At 41.5% G+C, this 17,666-nt stretch overlaps 1 protein-coding gene and 1 long non-coding RNA gene across 4 annotated transcripts in view; one reads left to right on the top strand and one right to left on the bottom strand.

Annotated features, from left to right (window-relative positions):
- LOC123649632 overlaps positions 1-17,666 on the top strand; it is a 42,030-nt gene that overhangs the window by 14,741 nt on the left and 9,623 nt on the right. Inside the window, exon 3 of one of the 3 annotated variants that reach the window (XR_006739093.1) lies at positions 5,474-6,981. The exons of 1 other annotated variant lie outside the window; for it this stretch is intronic. This is a non-coding gene — a long non-coding RNA (uncharacterized LOC123649632). Of the gene's footprint in view, positions 1-5,049; positions 5,431-5,473; positions 6,982-17,666 lie in introns of those variants that run through there. One more of the 3 variants, XR_006739092.1, reaches the window with a different exon arrangement.
- LGI1 (leucine rich glioma inactivated 1) overlaps positions 1-17,666 on the bottom strand; it is a 36,557-nt gene that overhangs the window by 13,764 nt on the left and 5,127 nt on the right. The window contains exons 3-4 of the mRNA XM_045567783.1: positions 3,490-3,561; positions 3,316-3,387 (exon numbers count right to left, since the gene is read on the bottom strand). Coding sequence (XP_045423739.1) covers positions 3,316-3,387; positions 3,490-3,561 — 144 coding nt within the window. The remainder of the gene's footprint in view (positions 1-3,315; positions 3,388-3,489; positions 3,562-17,666) is intronic.

The raw sequence follows: 17,666 nt of genomic DNA on the forward strand, positions 1-17,666 counted from the left end.
AGGAGCTCTCTCTCCTTCTCTAAGGGTGAATTTTTAGGGGAGGGGGATCTTGCCTGATACATAGGTATATATAATAAATTTTAAGTTGTCTGAAAACATCTCTTTGGAAGAGAAATGTACTGAAATACATGTATTAGAAGATGGTGCAAGTTCATTGTGTCTTTAGGAATGATCTGAATTTATTAAATGCTCAGCTGGGCCCCTTGGAGCAGCTTTAATGTTAGGCCAGAGTGGGACCCAGTTGCATCTAGAGTATATGTCTGATCCCAATGCTCTGTGTTTTGAGACTAAGAGTAAGGGTAGGGAACCTCTCTTCAGGATCTACACTTTCTTCTCTGATCATATTTACTCTTCAATCATGTATCAGGGAAGGATCCAGCCAGCTCAATAAATGCTTTCTGGTCCTGCTCTGACATGGTGGAAACTGCGCTAGATGTCTTATCAAAGACCTTGGGAAACTTCTGGCTTTGCCGTGTACTAACCGGGGAGCAGCTTAAGCTCAGGGTGCACCTCCATGTTCCAATCCGTGAGTGAAGTAGTGCTACCGCCCTGTTTTCATAAGGTCATCAGGAGGCTGCAGTGAGGTTAAGAATGTGAAAAAGCTTTGCAAGCTCTTCCTGCAGCACATGCAGTTTAGAGCGCGAGGTGGTAATTTCTCACTGCTTAAACGTTCGCCTTTAATTGGGAAGAACTGGACTGAGGTAAAGAAAAGTGCACTTTGAAACCTAAATTCTTAAAAAGGAAACTAATGGTTTGAACGAATGCCAGATTTATTTATAAGCCGTAAATAATGGAAAATGAACTTGACCTACGGAGCAGGCAGAGGAACATCTCTTACTCCATCTCTCCATGAAAGGAACAAAGGAAGGAAGGAAGGAAGAAGAAACAGAAGGAAGGAAGGAAGGAATTATACCTTGAAGAACAGCATAATTAGAAAGGAGAACATAACCTGGGGAGGAAGGCACTCAGAGAGAATATATTTGTCTGTCCAATTTCTCTTGCTAGACTGAGCTCCTCTAAGGTGGGGCTAGATCTTATTCATCTTTGTGGGCCCTGCTCCTTGGAAAGTATGTGTCACATCCTAGAAACAATTTAGGACGAACCATATGGCATTGCCATTTTGGTAGATCAAAAACAGTCTAATATTGGCACTGCCATATGAGTCAACCTATTAAGTGTTAGATGCAGGAGACCTAAGGGTCATATTCATTCAGTCAACCTTAACCTTCTGTTCCCTCATCACACCTCCTTCCCACCCCCAGCACTGGCTCAGAAAGGTGGGACTTCCCTTTCACTGTCTGTAGGATTAACACCTCTCCCTTTGAAGGCTGCCCTTGTGTTCCCTTGAGCCTGAAAATCTCTAGATATTCAGCACATGCTGTACCAGTCTCCGTTTCTGACAGTCTCCAGACTGCTAAAGAAAGGGCCTTATTATGACCCAAATTTAAATTCCCATTTCATTTGATGGACATAATAGGCTCTAGTCAAACAAAAATAGGTGTTCTCCACTAGAGTGTTGTGTACAAATTTTTTTCTTTCCTCTTTTCCTCTTCTGCTTCCCTCCCTTTTCTTCCCTTCCCTCCTTTCTCCTTTACCTTTCCTCCTTTTCCCTCTCCTTCCTTCCATTTGTCCATCCTTTCTTCCTTCCTTCCTTCCTTCCTTCCTTCCTTCCTTCCTTCCTTCCTTCCTTCCATCCAGGTGAGAAATGGAGACATTTTCTCCTGTTCTATGCAGGGATTCTGAGTGAACCCCAGTCTTTAGGCTGGTGAGTAGACACACCTGAGGGAACTGGGCATGGAGAAGCTTATTTCTCAGGCTCCTGGAGAGGACACCTGGGTCCTACAGCTTTCGTGATGCTGAGCATTGGACAGAGGGAGTGTTGAATGGAATTAATGTGAATCTAGTGGGTCTCAAGTTGAGGTCACGAACTTCCATTTCTCCTTATGTATACTTGTTTCTTTTATTGTGTTGGGCTCTCTGTTAAAATTGCATAACATTCTGTACACCGCCATGTTTATGTCGTATTCTGTCACTGGCATGAGGAGTAGCATTACAAAAACTGTTTTTATTATAACGACTATATGCACAAGCATTGAAAGGTATGATTTTTATAAAATAAATCTGGCCATCAGCCTCCCCTTCCTGCAAACCAAACAGCAGGAGAGACAGGGGCCTGGGGAGGTAGCATAAAGACCCCAGGGACACACTAGAAAGCGGGCTCCGAGGGCAGGCATTTTTGTCTGCTTTGCTCCAGGCTGCATCCCAGCCCTAGAACAGAGCTGGCAATGAGGGATTGCAAGGGAACAGGTTAAAGGTAACAGAATGACTATGACACATAGAACTCAGGAATTTTTATCCCAGTAGGCATACTGGGATAAGTGCATACTGGCACTTAATAAATATTAGTGCCTTTTCTTCCCATCCTCTTCTAGTTTCATTAAAAATACATCTGTGTGTGTGTGTGTGTGTGTGTGTGTGTGTGTGTGTGTGTGTGTGTGTGTGAGAATGTGTCTGTAGGGGGTGGGGGAAGCTAGAAGAAGCAAGTTGGTTCATGATGTTTGAGGTTTCTCATACCCCCCACTATGCCATTTGGGGCTGGCTAATTCTTTGCTGTGAGGTGCTTGTCCTGTGCATTGCAGGACGTTTGGGAACATCCCTGCCCTCTACCCACTAGATTCCAGATACATTCCCCCCATCTCTACCCACTAGATTCCAGATACATTCCCCCCATCTTTACCCACTAGATGCCAGATACATTGCCCCCTATTGTGACAACCAAACGTGCCTCTAGATATCTCCAAATGTTCCCTGGGAGGCAGAATTTCTCCCCCTCTCCCATTAAGAACATAGCTCTAATCACCCATTGAACAGTTAAATATTTCACGTATAAACAAGTTGTTCAGGTACTATGTAGACATTACCTATGGCTATATTATGTGTAAATGTATATAAAGTCAGAACTTACACAGAAAAAGAAAAAATACCTAATATCAAATTAAAATATATCAAGTCATAATTACCCACGAAGTGAGTAATGAGGTAGATAATAATAAAGTTATTTGAGTCACACCGTTTCCCAGCATTAGATTGCTTTTCTAATTATGGTTTAGTTTAGGCTAAAAATATTAATAGTAATCAATTTCCTGAACACATGCTGACAGATGACAGGGAGAGATGGTAAGTGTGCACGGAGAGAAATCATGTGGGTTTCTTAAATTTTCATGAACGCTCATAAAGTGGGTGCTGTAACCACAGGTGATCAAACTGCACTGTCCATTAGTGAGCTTAAAACGTAATAGAGACATTCATACTTACAGATGAATTAATGACTTGAGTCCCCGGAAAGTATGTCTTGAAATGGACTTGATGTTGTTGTTTTCTATGAATCTGCAATAGGTTATAAGATTTTTTTGTCAGGCAGTTGTAGGAACTTAAGAGCACTTGTCCTGAATCATTGTGTTAACAAATAAGGGTTTTTTTTTTACTTACAAATACTCTAGATGTGGAAGACCAATAAAAGCATCATCACTGATTACATCAAAGGAGTTTGATGTGAACAACCTGCCCAGAAAAAGTACACCATAAAAATGGTTAAACTGACAGATTGTCAATCTTTATTGCTTTAATCCCTAAGAAAAAACAGTGGTAGTTATAAACAGAAAAATGTCTGGATGTCTGTCTTCTGCAGTGTTATTTATTCAGATAATCTTTGCAGCATTTTTTCACTCCTAATCATCTCCTCATCAAATGCTCATTGAAGGGGTGCCTTGTGCCTTCCTCACAATGCCAGCTGCCACATGCCCTGGGGTAGCTTTGAGATACAATCAGAGCAGGTATAATGGACAGAGCAGCCAAGTCAACACTGCACATTTTCATGACAAAGACACTAACAATCCTTTCCGCTTACTAGAGGAAACTGCAAAGTATTCTGGCTGGCCCAAACAATAATACTTTGGGGTTTTAAGCCTGGGAAACCTAGAAAGATTTAGCCCTATGCTTGCTTGTGCTGTGATATCTCATAGCAGGCAGGCCACTGACACTGGCTCAATGAACATCAACTAACCTTCTTTGAAAATGGGACACACTGAAGATGGGAAACAATGAAGCTTGGAAAGAGACTTAGACCTATTTTATTGCTAAAGAGTTGAAAAAAACAGCCACTTTCATTTGGACAAATTTATTTGCAGTTTCAAAATCCACAGGGGTTCAGTTTCAAAATTACTGATGAAGAAGAACATCAATCAGCTGCCCCACACCCCACTGAACTCCTTGGAGAACTGAATGAAAGGCTTAAAAGAGGTGCTTTCAGGCCAAATAGTTCAATAATATATAATATTGTAATAATATAATAGTTATTATATAAGTAAGTCTTGTGACTTTTACATTTAAAGTTTAGGGATTTAAAAAGTTCTAAATTATTTTTATTATTTTTATAATGGTCATTATTTTTGTAATGGCCACTAACAAGCTTAGCAACTTCACCTCTGAACCTGTTCACTAAGGGGATTAAAACTAGGAGATCTCGTTTTCTAAACATTTATGAGCAATTTATTTGACATCTGGGATTGCTTCAAATAATCAAGGGAGGGGGACAGCAAGGGCTTAGAGATGAATTGGCATGAGTTGATAATTTTTAAAGATGGGTACATGGGAGTGAGTTTACTATTTTCTCTACTTTTATACATGCTTGAAAATGACCATAAAAATGTGGGAATAAACCAAACTGATCTAAGACGATCTCTTGCATCTCTTCCTAAACTATCAACTCTGGAGTGGTGTTGGATTCCCTTTCTAATCCCTCCTGCCTCTAACGTCATGGTTTTATACTCAAATAATTCACTAGGTTCTGAAAATCCAACACTAATGAATAGTGATACATGTTAGAGTTCCACCATTATTGAAACAAATGCAAAGGTGTATGATTTCCATCACAACTTTAGCAATTGCCTCTTTTCATTTCGTGTTTCTGGAAAACAAGAAGATTGTTCAACTTGACTCCAAGGTAAGCTAACATCCAAAGTCTCCAGATTTTCATTTCATTCTACATAGGCAGCATCAGGGGCGGAGAGAATGGAATCATGCAGAAATAGGCACAGAGAAATACCTCCCACACTCACTGGTCTGCAAACTGTCCCATGGTTGGACCAGTGACTTCATAATGACATACTTCAAGTCGAGAAAAGAAAGTTCCCCTTATGTTAAATGAGATGCAAGACAGTGGGAAATGGATATTAGTGGGCAGAACTTGCCCATGCTTGTCACGGAAAGAGAAGATTTCTGCTAGATTTTTTGTCTGCTTGTTCATTGTTTATCCCTAGCACCTGTGATAGTGCCTGATCCATAGTGGACACTGAATAAATATTTGTTGAACAAAGAAGAATTCACTTTACATTAAATTCTGAGCATTGCTAGATTATTGGATTGCATGTTTCTTACAGCAGGGACTTATCGTTATTTGTTTTTGTGTCTCCAGCCCTGAGCACAGTTCCTGGCTGAATAATGTTGGTTGAACTAGATTTCAAGGACTAAAACCTTTGGCTAGAACTACAACTGCGTGCAAAAAGATGGATGAATATTCAAGGGGAAGAGGCGAGAATACAGTAAAGTACACCCTATATTACTGCACTTACATAAAGTACAAAAACTAATCTATGCTGGTAGAAGTCAGGATAGTGGTTGCTCTTGGGGGCAAGTAGGAATTGGAAGAGAGCACAAGGGTGTCTTTGGGGTAATGACAATGTTTGGCTTCTTGACCTGGGAGCTGGTCACAAAGGTGTTCACTTCGTAAAAAGTCATTGAGATTTACACTTACATTACACTTTCATTTATGTATATTATACTTCAATTTAAAAGTTTCTTACAAAAGCTAAAAAAAACCCTCGGGCTAAGATCATAATGAATACCATAATCTCTCAATGCTAAATTCAATTGTAGTTTCTATGGAAAAGGATGTGTAAAATTATACATACTTTCTAAATGTATATGGGCTATCCATTTTCTTACCCTATGTATACTTAAAAAAGACTCTTATATTATGTTCTATAAGGAGGGTGAAACTCTGACCCGTAATTTTTTATGAATTCCTCTAAATATGTTTGATTTCAATATTATGATTTGTTATTGAACCAGATACGTTAATGTATCTCACAGTCCTTGTTAAGGGCAACTGTGCCCACCCCACACCATCTTGACACACAACAGACCTGGGTAGAAAACAGTCACGTTTTCTCCTACACAACCTTTGTCCCTTTCCACTAATTATTAGGGCAAGAAAGACTCGGTTCCTCCCCCAGAGCAGCCAATCTCTAGGTCAGGTAGCAGCCCACGGCCCAAGTTGGTTCAAAAAAGTGAGTTGAGCTAAGGTGAGACCCTTCTTGGGGATTTGGAATTGGCAAACTGGGAGATGGAACCTGCCAGCAGAGGAGTTGAAGGGAAAAGGAGGCCTTGGGGTGAGTTGGGTCCATGGCAGACAAACATGTATGCAAGGAATACTCAGGAGGATGCGGAATGTGGAGGAGATCCAACCAAGGGAAGTGGTTTGAGGCTGGCTCAGGGGAGACGCCTAGATCTGTGTTAGAGTTTGGGCCCGTGCTTCTCAATCTTGGTTGCACTCAGAGTCACCTAGGGAGCTGATACCTGGTTCCCACCCTCAGAGATTATGGCTAAATTCTACACCTGAGGTGTCACCTGGGAAATTTAAAAGTTCCCCGAGTAACTCTTCTATGCAGCCAGAGCTGCACATGCTAAGCTTTCTGGGTCAGTCAAAACACCCACCCCTTTCCCTGTGGTGACCGAGGGGCCTCTGTCCTTGCAGCTAGTCTGACTGGAGCAGTGGCTGCAGGACATGGAGGAGCTGTGGGTTTTCCTGTCCCCATAACTACATGTAGTGAGGGTCTGCAATAATATGAGTGGGAAGTGACAAGCATCCTGACAACAGCAGCATCATGGAGGGGTTTGTGGGGACCAATGTCCCATCTAAACAACCTTGAGCCAGAGATCTGGACTTCCCAAGTTTGCCAAGCAGCCGCCCCGTGGGCTTGTGCAGAGGTGGTGTAGAATTTGCCCTCGGCCCTGGTCCCGTGGGAACACTTGAGGTCTCTCCTCTTTTCTTAGGGAGGGAAGAATCCAGGCATTTTCCCCTAGAATTCTGGTGGAGGTGGACACGGGGATGTGGCTGAGCTGTCTGTACCCTTGCCCCCAGGGCTGTGCACTTAGGAATTCAGTAAGAAAAGGGGCTGTGGGAGGAGTGGGGAGGATTTTTTTTTTCTTCTTCAGCCAAGGGAGTGTATATTTCCTTACCAGGAGGGAGATTTAGAAAGACCATATATAGCAACTGTCAATTCCAGGCAGCCACTAGCTCATTCTTTAAATAATGATCACCGCCTTCATAGTAGCCTACATTTCATAAACTCCTGCCTGGATCATCTTATTTGGTCTCTGGAACAACTCTATGAAAGTGGTAGAGTAGATGTTAATTATCCGTTTGACAGGGGAGGAAACTGAGGCCCAGAGGGCTACTGAAGGCTTTGCTCAAGATCACGAACCCCAAGATCCCTGGTCTACTACCCTTTTCACACATCAGGTGGCCTTTCAGCTAGGTCCTAGGTCACATAATGACAAAATATCCACATTTTGGTTAATAGCCATAATAATACCACTCAGCTCACACAGATTTAAGAAATGTAACTAATAATAATCCCTTTCTTAAAGGAATGAATGAGTCAATGTAAGTATTCTCAAAGTCACATCAAGGTCAGATCAATCTGGGTTTTTTTCCAAGTAAAAAGTTTTAAAATTTTGAGTGCAGTTTGGTGTATTCTGTTTACGAGTAATATATGCTCACTGTAGAAATTCTAGAAAACACAGAAAAGCTTGGATAAAATAAAGGGCACCATACTCATACTACCCAAAGACACTGTTACTCATATACATAATGCATATGTGATATATACACATGGATGTTTATAAAATTGAGATAATTTTTATATTGTTTTGTGTCCTTTTCATTGGCTTATTTTATTGTGAACAATTTCACATGACAATTAAGTTTTCAAAAATGTAGTTTTAACAGTAAGTTAGTTTTTTATTATAGATATATTATGATTTAAGTTTTTATTGTTGATTCCAAGTGTTACTATTATAAACACTAGTCTAACCATATTCATATATAAATATTTTCCTATCTCTATTTCCTTAGGATAGATTTTTTAAAGTAGCATTTTTGGATTGTAGATAGTTTTATTTATTATTATTTTTTAAGAGACATCGTCTCACTCTGTAACCCAGGCTGGAGTGCAGTGGCTGAGATCATAGCCCACTGCAACCTTGAACTCCTGGGCTCAAGCAATACCCCCACCTCAGCCTCCAGGGTAGCTGGGACTACAGGTGCCTGCCCAGCTAATTTTTTAATTTTTTGTAGAGACTGGCCTTGGTGTGTTGCCCAGGCTGGTCTCAAACTCCTGGCCTCAAGCAATCCTCCTGCCTTGGCCTCCCAAAGTTCTGGGATTATAGGTACAAGCCACTATACCTGGCTGATTATAGACAGTTTTAAGATATCTAGTTCTTTATTGCTAACTTGTACCAAATTACATGTCCAACTCTGAGTATGGAAATGCCTATCTGACCATATCTTCACCAACATTTACTTTATCATTTTTGTTCCTTTTTCTATGAAATCATGTTTTGACCATTTTGTTGGTTTCTAAGTACTTTTTATTTATTAAGGATATTACTTATTCTTTTCCTATCTTATTTGATCCTAAGAGTTTTTCCCTACTGATTATGATTTGTTTTTATATTCATGATTTTTAACATACGGAAGTTTACGATTTTATTTAAAAAATATATTAACTTCTATTATGTATTCTTTCTTTGCTGTTATTCTTGAAAAGTTCTTTCCTACCTTGATACCAATGAAATATTACTTATATCCCTCCCTTTTTAATTTTTTTTTTACATATAACTCTTAAATCCATTTGGGACTTTTATGTGTGATATGAGGAAAGACACTGCCTTGATTCTTTCATAAATATTTACCCAAATTTACTCAAAGCTTTTTTTTGAATGATTAATGTCTTCCCTTCTTGTGAGTGTTGCATCCTTCAAATGTCTGCTATTTTATTGCCTTTTTCCAAGGATCAAATCTGGGATTTATTATTCCCACCACTTCCTAATTTTTTATTTGATCTTTTTATCATTATTGTTTATTTTCTCCTGATTTCCTTAGGACATTTATTGAGTTTCATTCTCCATCATATATTTTTATTCTTTCTGATTAAAAATGAAAGTATTCAGAAAAAATAACTTTACCTAGTGTAAAGCATCCAGTAAGTTTTGATCTGTAATCATCTTTTAAAACTGCATATTTGATTTCAACACGAATTTAGATTAATCTTAAGATTCCCTGATGATAGGTTTTTTTAAAAAAAAAACTCTCACAATTTTATTACTAATTATTGCATTGGGATCAGAGGATGTGACCTGTAAGATAGGCCCAAGCTCCAGCTCTTTGATCCAGCTGCCTGTGAGTGCAGGTCCCATCTCGTCATAAGCAGCAACACTTTAGCACCAAGGCCATAAGATTGTTAGGGGTTTCCTCGTCAGACTGAAAGCTAGAACCAGCAGGATTCACTTCAAAAGGAGCAGGAAAACGGGCCACGGGATTAGCATGGAGCTCAGCGTTCGGAGGGAGCCTAGGGCCAGCAACAGAGAAGTGAGCGAAGGAGCGGAGGGTCTGAGAATGAAGATCTAGCTACAGGGGCCCAAGGCTAGGGCTGCCCCAAGTGCAGCGGAGAGGTCAGAGGTGGGTCCCTAAGAGTGAAAGCTCTGGGCGGGCCAGTGTGTCGGTGCGAGTCTGACGGGCCGGGCCATGGAAGCCGGTTCCTGTCCTGGCTACTCGCCTCTTCTAGGGCCGAGGAAGGAGCACACTGAAGAGTGAATCAGGACAGCCTAGGTTCTAATTCCCACGTGGCTGTAAGTTCTGTGTGCCCTTGAGCACACCACACTTCTCCCCTCTATGTTGTAACATGAGGGGCTAGACCAGGTAACTGTGAGGCCCCTTTCAGCTCTAAAGATGTACGAGTCTATGCTTGGAGCACTGAAGGCTTCGTCCATGGAAGAGTAGGTATGAGGCGTGGGGGCGGGGAGGCCGGTCTGCAAATGACAGAATGGTGGGGAGGAGGGCAGCGCTTGCTGAGAAAATCGCCCATTGTCTAAAACCAGACTGCTCATCTGGTCCCGCACCAGGCACCCTGGCTCTAATGACACTTCTTCAGACTCTCTCCAGTCACCTGTAACACCTTGACTGCCATCCACGTTGTCATTGGCCTGTGAGTGTCCTGCCTCCCATCTACTAGCCTAGAGCAGGCAGGTTCTCCTGGCTGTGGAGGGTAGATGATCCAGGGGACTGTCCCACACAATTCTCCCCTCTGTGAAGACTATTCTGGATGAAGGAGAGAAGAGGGAGCAGCCAGCACCTGGTTGCCACTTGGAGACTGCATTGATAGGATACAGAATGGAGAATCAGGCTTCTAAGCTTGTAGCTGCCGCCTATTATTGGGCGTTAACACATTAAGTAGATGAATTTGTTTCATCATCTGTTAAAACAGGGTTGGTTATAACAAAAAGACTTCTTGGATGATTCTAAGAATTACATGAGTTAATGTATAAGAACATGTCTTCAATGCTTTCACCAAAGAATATCTAAGCAAAGTCCAAAGACCTAAAACATAAGAGCTGCAAGAGTCCATAGATCTAGCAAAGGACTCTAGTTTTACTGCTAAGGAAACTCAAGTCCAGTGAGGTTGTCACCTGCCTAAGAAGATTTTGATGGGCATTGTCCAGGGTATTAAGCAGCCGTCGACAGTGTGTACAAACAGGAATGTGCACACTCCCAAGTACATACAGGTCTGTGTGTATGTGTATGTACATGTATATGTATAGGTATGTGTATATGTATATGTACATGTATACGTAAATGAGAGAGTGCAAGATGCACAGGTCACAGCTGTTGGAAGACCTGGGGGCATGGCTGGAAGGGCTTGCCAACTTTAGAGCTGGCTTTGCTTAAATGATTCAGACCCTCTGGTTGTTACTATTCTAATATTCTCCTTTATCCAAAAGAATAGGGCTGGTTGAATGATAATTAATAATAGGCTGATGATTCACTTTAGTTAAATGCACACATTCTAAGTGCACGTACCACGTGAATAATTTACATTTGAATATTTTAAAATATGCTCTTAAGATAGGAAAGCATTAAAGTGGGAAGCATCACACAAGTACATTGACAGTTCTTTTTGGCTCTCAAACTGGAAAAACATTTTCAATGTAATTTAGCTGATCCTTAAGTAGACTACCGCCTCTTCAATCTGGATTGATTAGAAATAACTGTAATTTAGGTCCAAATGAATCAAAGAGGTGGAAGTGACTCCAGAGAGATATGTCATCTGATTCCTCTTTTTACAGATGAGGAAACTGAGGCTGGCACAGGTTAAGTGATTTGACCAAGGTCACATCTTTTGTCAGTGGCAGGGCCAGGATTAGAATGTGGGTTTTATACTTGCAGGGATGCCCTTGGCATGCGCACTAGCAAAGATTCGTGCATACACTCACTCCTTGGTTTTATAGTCCATTACCTCTCACCCCAGGACAAACTCTTCCTTTCTAGGTGTCGTCATAACTAGTCAGCAGCCCGTTCCCTCCCCCCCCCCAATGCTTTTATGATTTCACCTTCTATCTCCCTGGTCCTGGAACACCAAAGACAGGTAACTTAAATTTTATCTAAAGCCTCTTCAGTGCCAGACCTCATCTTTAGCAGCTTGATATCTCATTTTAATTCTCAAATTAACACTAACATGAAGATTTTATATTCTCCACTTAAACCATACAGAAAACCGAGGTGAAAGAGGTAAAGTGATTTGAAGCTTGTAAGTAAGTGGTAGAGCTGGGATTCCAGGCTCAGGTATCGTCTCCCCCTTCCTCCTAGTCCCCTCCCTTGACCTGAGCCACTGACTGGTAAATGCCACGTGGAAGCCAGCTTCCTCTTTCTGTCCCCACCAGCTTGTCCCAGTATCTGCTGCAAACCTAGAACAGCCTTTCCCAGTACAGTTGACCCTTGAACAACATGTGTTTGAACCATGTGGGTCCACTTATACATGAATTTTCTTCCACCTCTGCCACCCTGGAGACAGCAAGACCAACACCCCCTCTTCCTCCTCCTCCTCAGGCTGCTCAGTGTGAAGAGGACAAGGATAAAGACTTTTATGATGATCCACTTCCACTTAATGACTAGTAAATATATTTTCTCTCCTTTATGATTTTCTTAATAACATGTTCCTTTCCCTAGCTTACTTAATTGTAAGAATACAGTATGTACTACATATAACATACAAAATATGTGATAATCGACTGTTTGTTATCAGTAAGGCTTCCAGTCAACAGTGGGCTATTCGTAGTTATGTTTTGGGGGGAGTCAAAAGTTTTAGGTAGATTTTCAACTGCACAAGGGATTGGCACCCCAGCCCTCACATTGTTCAAGGGTCAACTGTATTTCCCAGAGCATATTCCCTGGAATATAAGACCTTCAAGGGGTTGAGAGGTTCACATGCACAAAAAATGGCAGATAAGTTTAGGAAAAGCGTATTAAAGAAATTAATCAAGGTTCTTAACTATTCAAGGTTTTTTTGGTTTTTTGGTTTTTTATTTTTTTTTTCTTTTTTGAGACTGAGTCTCACTCTGGCACCCTGGCTAGAGTGCAGTGGCGTCATCATAGATGGCTTCAACCTTAAAACTCCTGGGCTCAAGCGATCCTTCTGCCTCAGCCTCTCAAGTAGCTGGGACTACAGGTTCACGCCACCACGCCCAGCTAATTTTTCTATTTTTTGGAGAGATGGGGTCTTGCTCTTGCTCAGGCTGGGCTTGAACTCCTGACCTCAAGTGATGCTCCCACTTCAGCCTCCCAGAGTGCTAGGATTACAGGTGTGAGCCACCGCGCCCAGTCTTCAAGTCTTTTTTATCCTTAAGTAAATTGAAACTCTTCAAAAGGGAATTAAGTATACAGTTCCCCAAACTTATTGATAATGGGACGCTTTTACCATTGAGCTTTCCACAAAATGAACATAACCCAGGGAAATGCTGGTTTAGCCATTTAGGACATAGCTGGGAGGGAACCCACTCCAAGTAAAAACAGTCATATACATTTAAGCTCAGGAGCCTTTTTCCTTTTGAATGAGCTGCAAGCGACCATCTACTTCCTCCAAAAGATGGAGCATCTACTGGAAGGTCCCTAAAGAAAAGGTGTGTGCTAAGCTGCTTGACCAGGTGGACAGCTTGGTGGGCAGGACTGACTCCCAGAGGTGGCATCAATGAATCCACACTAACAAATGGTCTCAAGTTGCTCCTTACGTGGAGACAGATGGTTTAATGTATCCCTGAGGATGGGATTCTTTCCGCCCACCCATGCTTTGCTATCCAGCCTCTTTAGAACAAGGTGAGGTATAAATAATTAAGCTAATATAATAAATAAAATGAGTATCAATGCATACATATCCAAAGTACTGTGTGTTCCATGAAAGCAATATTGTACAGGATGTTAAGAAAAATGAAACAACTTTAAGTAATTCCAGAGATTTTTCTATGCCAAGGTGCTTCGCGAATAGCCAAGCAGGGATAGAACAGGCAGTTTCCCAAATTTATTTGAGTGCCAAACTCTTTTCTTCCCGGACAACTGTTCCACAGGACGTAAGTTTAGAAAAGAGTTGTCTAAGGTGTAACTTTGAAGTAAATAAGGTCTTTTTCTTTTCTTTCTCTGTCTCTGTCTCTTTTAAGCAAGGAGACCAGAGCTTACACATACAAATGAGAGCTGAAACCTAGGGAAACTAGATGCTCTTGCCAGCAACTCGTTCAAAGGGCTTTTGAAACTCCTTTCAGTTATTGTCCCCAGGAATCAGGGCACAGTCTCCTGAATACCCTCGTTAATGGCAAAGGTCGACCCTTTGAGAGGGGATTTGATTTTGGGAACAAAACTATGCAAAGTCAAGCCAGTGATTCTTGCTCAGGAGGAAGTAAACAGAAGTGTTTAAAAGTGAGGACATGGGTGTAAACCCACCTCTGCTACTTCATTGAGGGGGTTATCTGATTTCTCTCGGACTCAGTGCTTTGTCTGTAAAATGGAGATAACCACACCGACCTCAAAAAGTTATTGTGACAATGAAATAAAAAATAAGATATAAAAGTGCTTAGCACCAGGCAATACAAAATGACCAATGATCCTAACAAAACTTTGCCTGGTTTTATTGAATGGTTTGTAGACTGGCAGTGAAGACAATTCTCAAAGAAGGGTCCAAAAATCTTTAGACATGGAAGCACAGTTGGGAAGAATCTATGGCAGTCCATGAAAAATTCTCTGTAAGTCAGGAGTTATTTGTATGCATACATTCTAGTCCATATTTTTAAAAAGATTCATTGCTTTTTAATACCGGCAAACAGTTGCCATCTTGCTATGTAAATGGGTCCAACAATTCCTTTCTAATCCTTGCTTCATAGGAGGGATACTGTTTTATCCTCAACCACCATGGGGAGGGCCTGGTTCGGTCCCTTTGGATCTGTTTGGGAGATTGGGAACTACATTATTTTAATAATAACCTTATAACAACCAATTCCATATTATGAAGTTCTTTCAATTAACAATCTAATTTACTGATTTGCTAGACTTGATTCAATAATTTTTGTCCATTTCTTTAACAAGGCCATTTCCTCTATTATATTAAAGTAGCTCTGTTTATAGAATGGAATATAACACAATAGAGTTTGAAGACAGAAATAGACCTTAGATGTAATTGAATGAGGGTCTTAAAATGCCAACTTATGTTTTGTTTGATCTTTATCCTACTTAAAACTCTACTTCCAGATTTCTACCTTCACTGGAAGTTGAGATATGGCCCCATGTCCGTGTACCACATTCCCGTCAATAATAATCAGAGCGGAGAACATCATTTTTAGGTAAGACATGTCTTCTCTGGTTTACCCCAGTCACCAACACTCCCTGTTGTCTTATACCCAGCTGCTTCCTGCATTTACCTTACCACTTGAAGCCCCATTAGCATTTGAGTTGAGAACCACAGTTTAACCTACCCCTGGTATTTTATGCAGTAAAAGCTGAGGCCCCATGATATTTGTGACCCACCCAGGATTACGCAGCCCATTAGTGGCCAAACTGAATTTCAAACCCATGTCTCCTGACTTCTGGTTCAGGCCTCTTTCCATCCTACCACAGAACCACTCATCTGAAGACTGCCAGAGTCAATTATATTAAACAAAATCTGACATGTTTTATAAAACATGGTGCCAGTTATTTTACTAGTGAAGAAGTGAGAGGGTTACCATTTTTTTTTTAAAATAAATAGTTCACGTTTCCTGTAATAAGTATTTAAAGGAAGGATTTCTTAACAGGTTCTGATGGAGACCTGTGTGTAGAACCACAAAATTTTAAAACTGGGATTATTGGCAAATCCAGATTACACATTCAGACACTAATCTGATGTTACGGCCGTTCAAATTAAAGTGATTTTCAAATACTATAATAAAAGCTAATGCTTATTGAGTTACAGGAACTGTGCCAAGCATTTTTGCCTGCATTGTTCTACTTAATCCTTAACCCTGTGCAATAGGTACTATGGTTATTTCCCATTATAGGTATCAAGGCTTGATTGAGCTTGCCCCAATCACACAACCAGTAAGCAGCAGAGTGGGGATTCGAACCCATGGCTATCTGACCACAAAGTCTGTGTTCTTTGCCACATTGCCACCTCCCTAGGGTCCACCATTCTGATATCACAGCTGATGTTGTAAAGCTCCTGAAAACATTTTGTAGCTCATATTAGCCATACGATCAACAGCCAGCAAGTATCACCATTCCCACCAATCAACTGAATATCACTCTGAACAAAATGAGGAAGCTTATCAAGACCACCTTACAATACATTCAAATACAGACAAAATATAATTTACCTTTTCAGAAATCACTGCCAGCTTGGGGCTGTCTTATACTGTCACTCATCTTGGTGTCCGTCACAAAGCCTGATCTTGTACCTACTGCTCAGTGGAGCCCCAAAATGTGTTTGCTAAAATGGGAAGCTTTTGTTTTCATTTTGTTACTGGTTGCAACCGTACAATAAATAAACACCTGTTTTAGCTAAGTAGGTATTTAAATAAGTCAAAAAGGAAATTATCTTTGTGTTAATGAATTTTTTTCCATCTTAATTAATGCTTAACTAACATTTCCCTTTGGATGTCCTGTTTAGACTGGAGAAAAGGGAATTTTGCCCTTTACAGTTGTGGTCCCCGACCCCTGGGCTGTGGACCAGTACTGGTCCATGGCCTGTTAGGAACCAGGCGGTACAGCAGGAGGTAAGCGCGGGTGAGCCAGCGAAGCTTCCCCTGTACTGACAGTCGCTCCCCATCACTCGCATCACCACCTGAGCTCCACCTCCTGTCAGATCAGCCGCAGCATTAGTTGCAGGGAAACAAGCTCAGGGCTCTCACTGATTCTGCGTTATAGTGAGTTGTATAATTATTTCATTACATATTACAATGTAATAATAATAGAAATAAAGTGCACAATAAATATAATGCACTTGAATCATCCCCAAACCGTCTCCGGTGTGTGGAAAGATTGTCTTCCATGAAACCGGTCCCTAATGCCAAAAAAGGTTGGGGACCGCTGCTTTACAGGAGAGAGACTAGTCAGCCTCTGCAGTCAAACTAAGAAGCTAGGAGGCTAAATTCAAAGTCAGGGTGGGACAAAAGAGATTCAACAGTGGGTCTGAGGAATGGCTTAGGCACTTTGCCTTTGAAATCCTGGTAGCTGGAAATCTCTGTTGAGGAAGTTTGAAGTCCTAACTTCATCTCTCTTCACAGTTTTTGGTTCGGCTCACTTTCCAGACCCCCAGACCATTAGCCCAGCTGAAATCAGACAGGGTGGAGTGACCATAAGAAAGGGTGTGAACATGACCAGGAACATCTACTGATAGTAAAAACAGGAGTCCTCAGTATGAAATCTATAGAAATATGAATTGGATTCAACAAATCTATAGGAAGCAATGTCTGGGTTTATGATGCCTAGGCTTGTCCCTAGGACCGGTTATTGATGGTTCTCCGTGAGACGCACAAGGTAGATGCAGGCGCAGACATCTCTAATAAATGGCAGGCAGTGCTGGGGCCATCAGCACAGGCTACAGATCTGAGCAGACAGAGGTCACGGGATGAGATACTTCGGTGTGGTGTGGACAGAGCTTGTTTGGGTGCGTGTTTGTGTGTGTGTGTGTGTGTGTGTAGTATCTGTGTGTGTTGTGAACGATGACTCTGCACAAATAGGAGAGGGCCAAATGCTGTTAACAGCAACTCAGGTGTTCAGACTATCTCTGCTTCCAGGAAGCCATGAGAGCACAAGGGGGACGTGACGAGGGCTGTGTCTCAGGAAGGTAACGCTAACAAAGACAGGTCGATGGGAACTGGGAGCAGAGACAGGTGCGGAAGCTCCTGCAGCAGCCTGTGAAACAGTGAATGAGGTGCAGCCTCAATTAGGGGAATGGCACTGCCGGAAAGAGGAGGAGGCAGTTCCTATGTGTCTGAGAGCCGACTTGTCCTGTTGGGAGAGGACAGTGAGC

Source organism: Lemur catta, chromosome 14 (assembly GCF_020740605.2).
Source record: "Lemur catta isolate mLemCat1 chromosome 14, mLemCat1.pri, whole genome shotgun sequence".
Lineage (NCBI taxonomy): Eukaryota > Metazoa > Chordata > Mammalia > Primates > Lemuridae > Lemur > Lemur catta.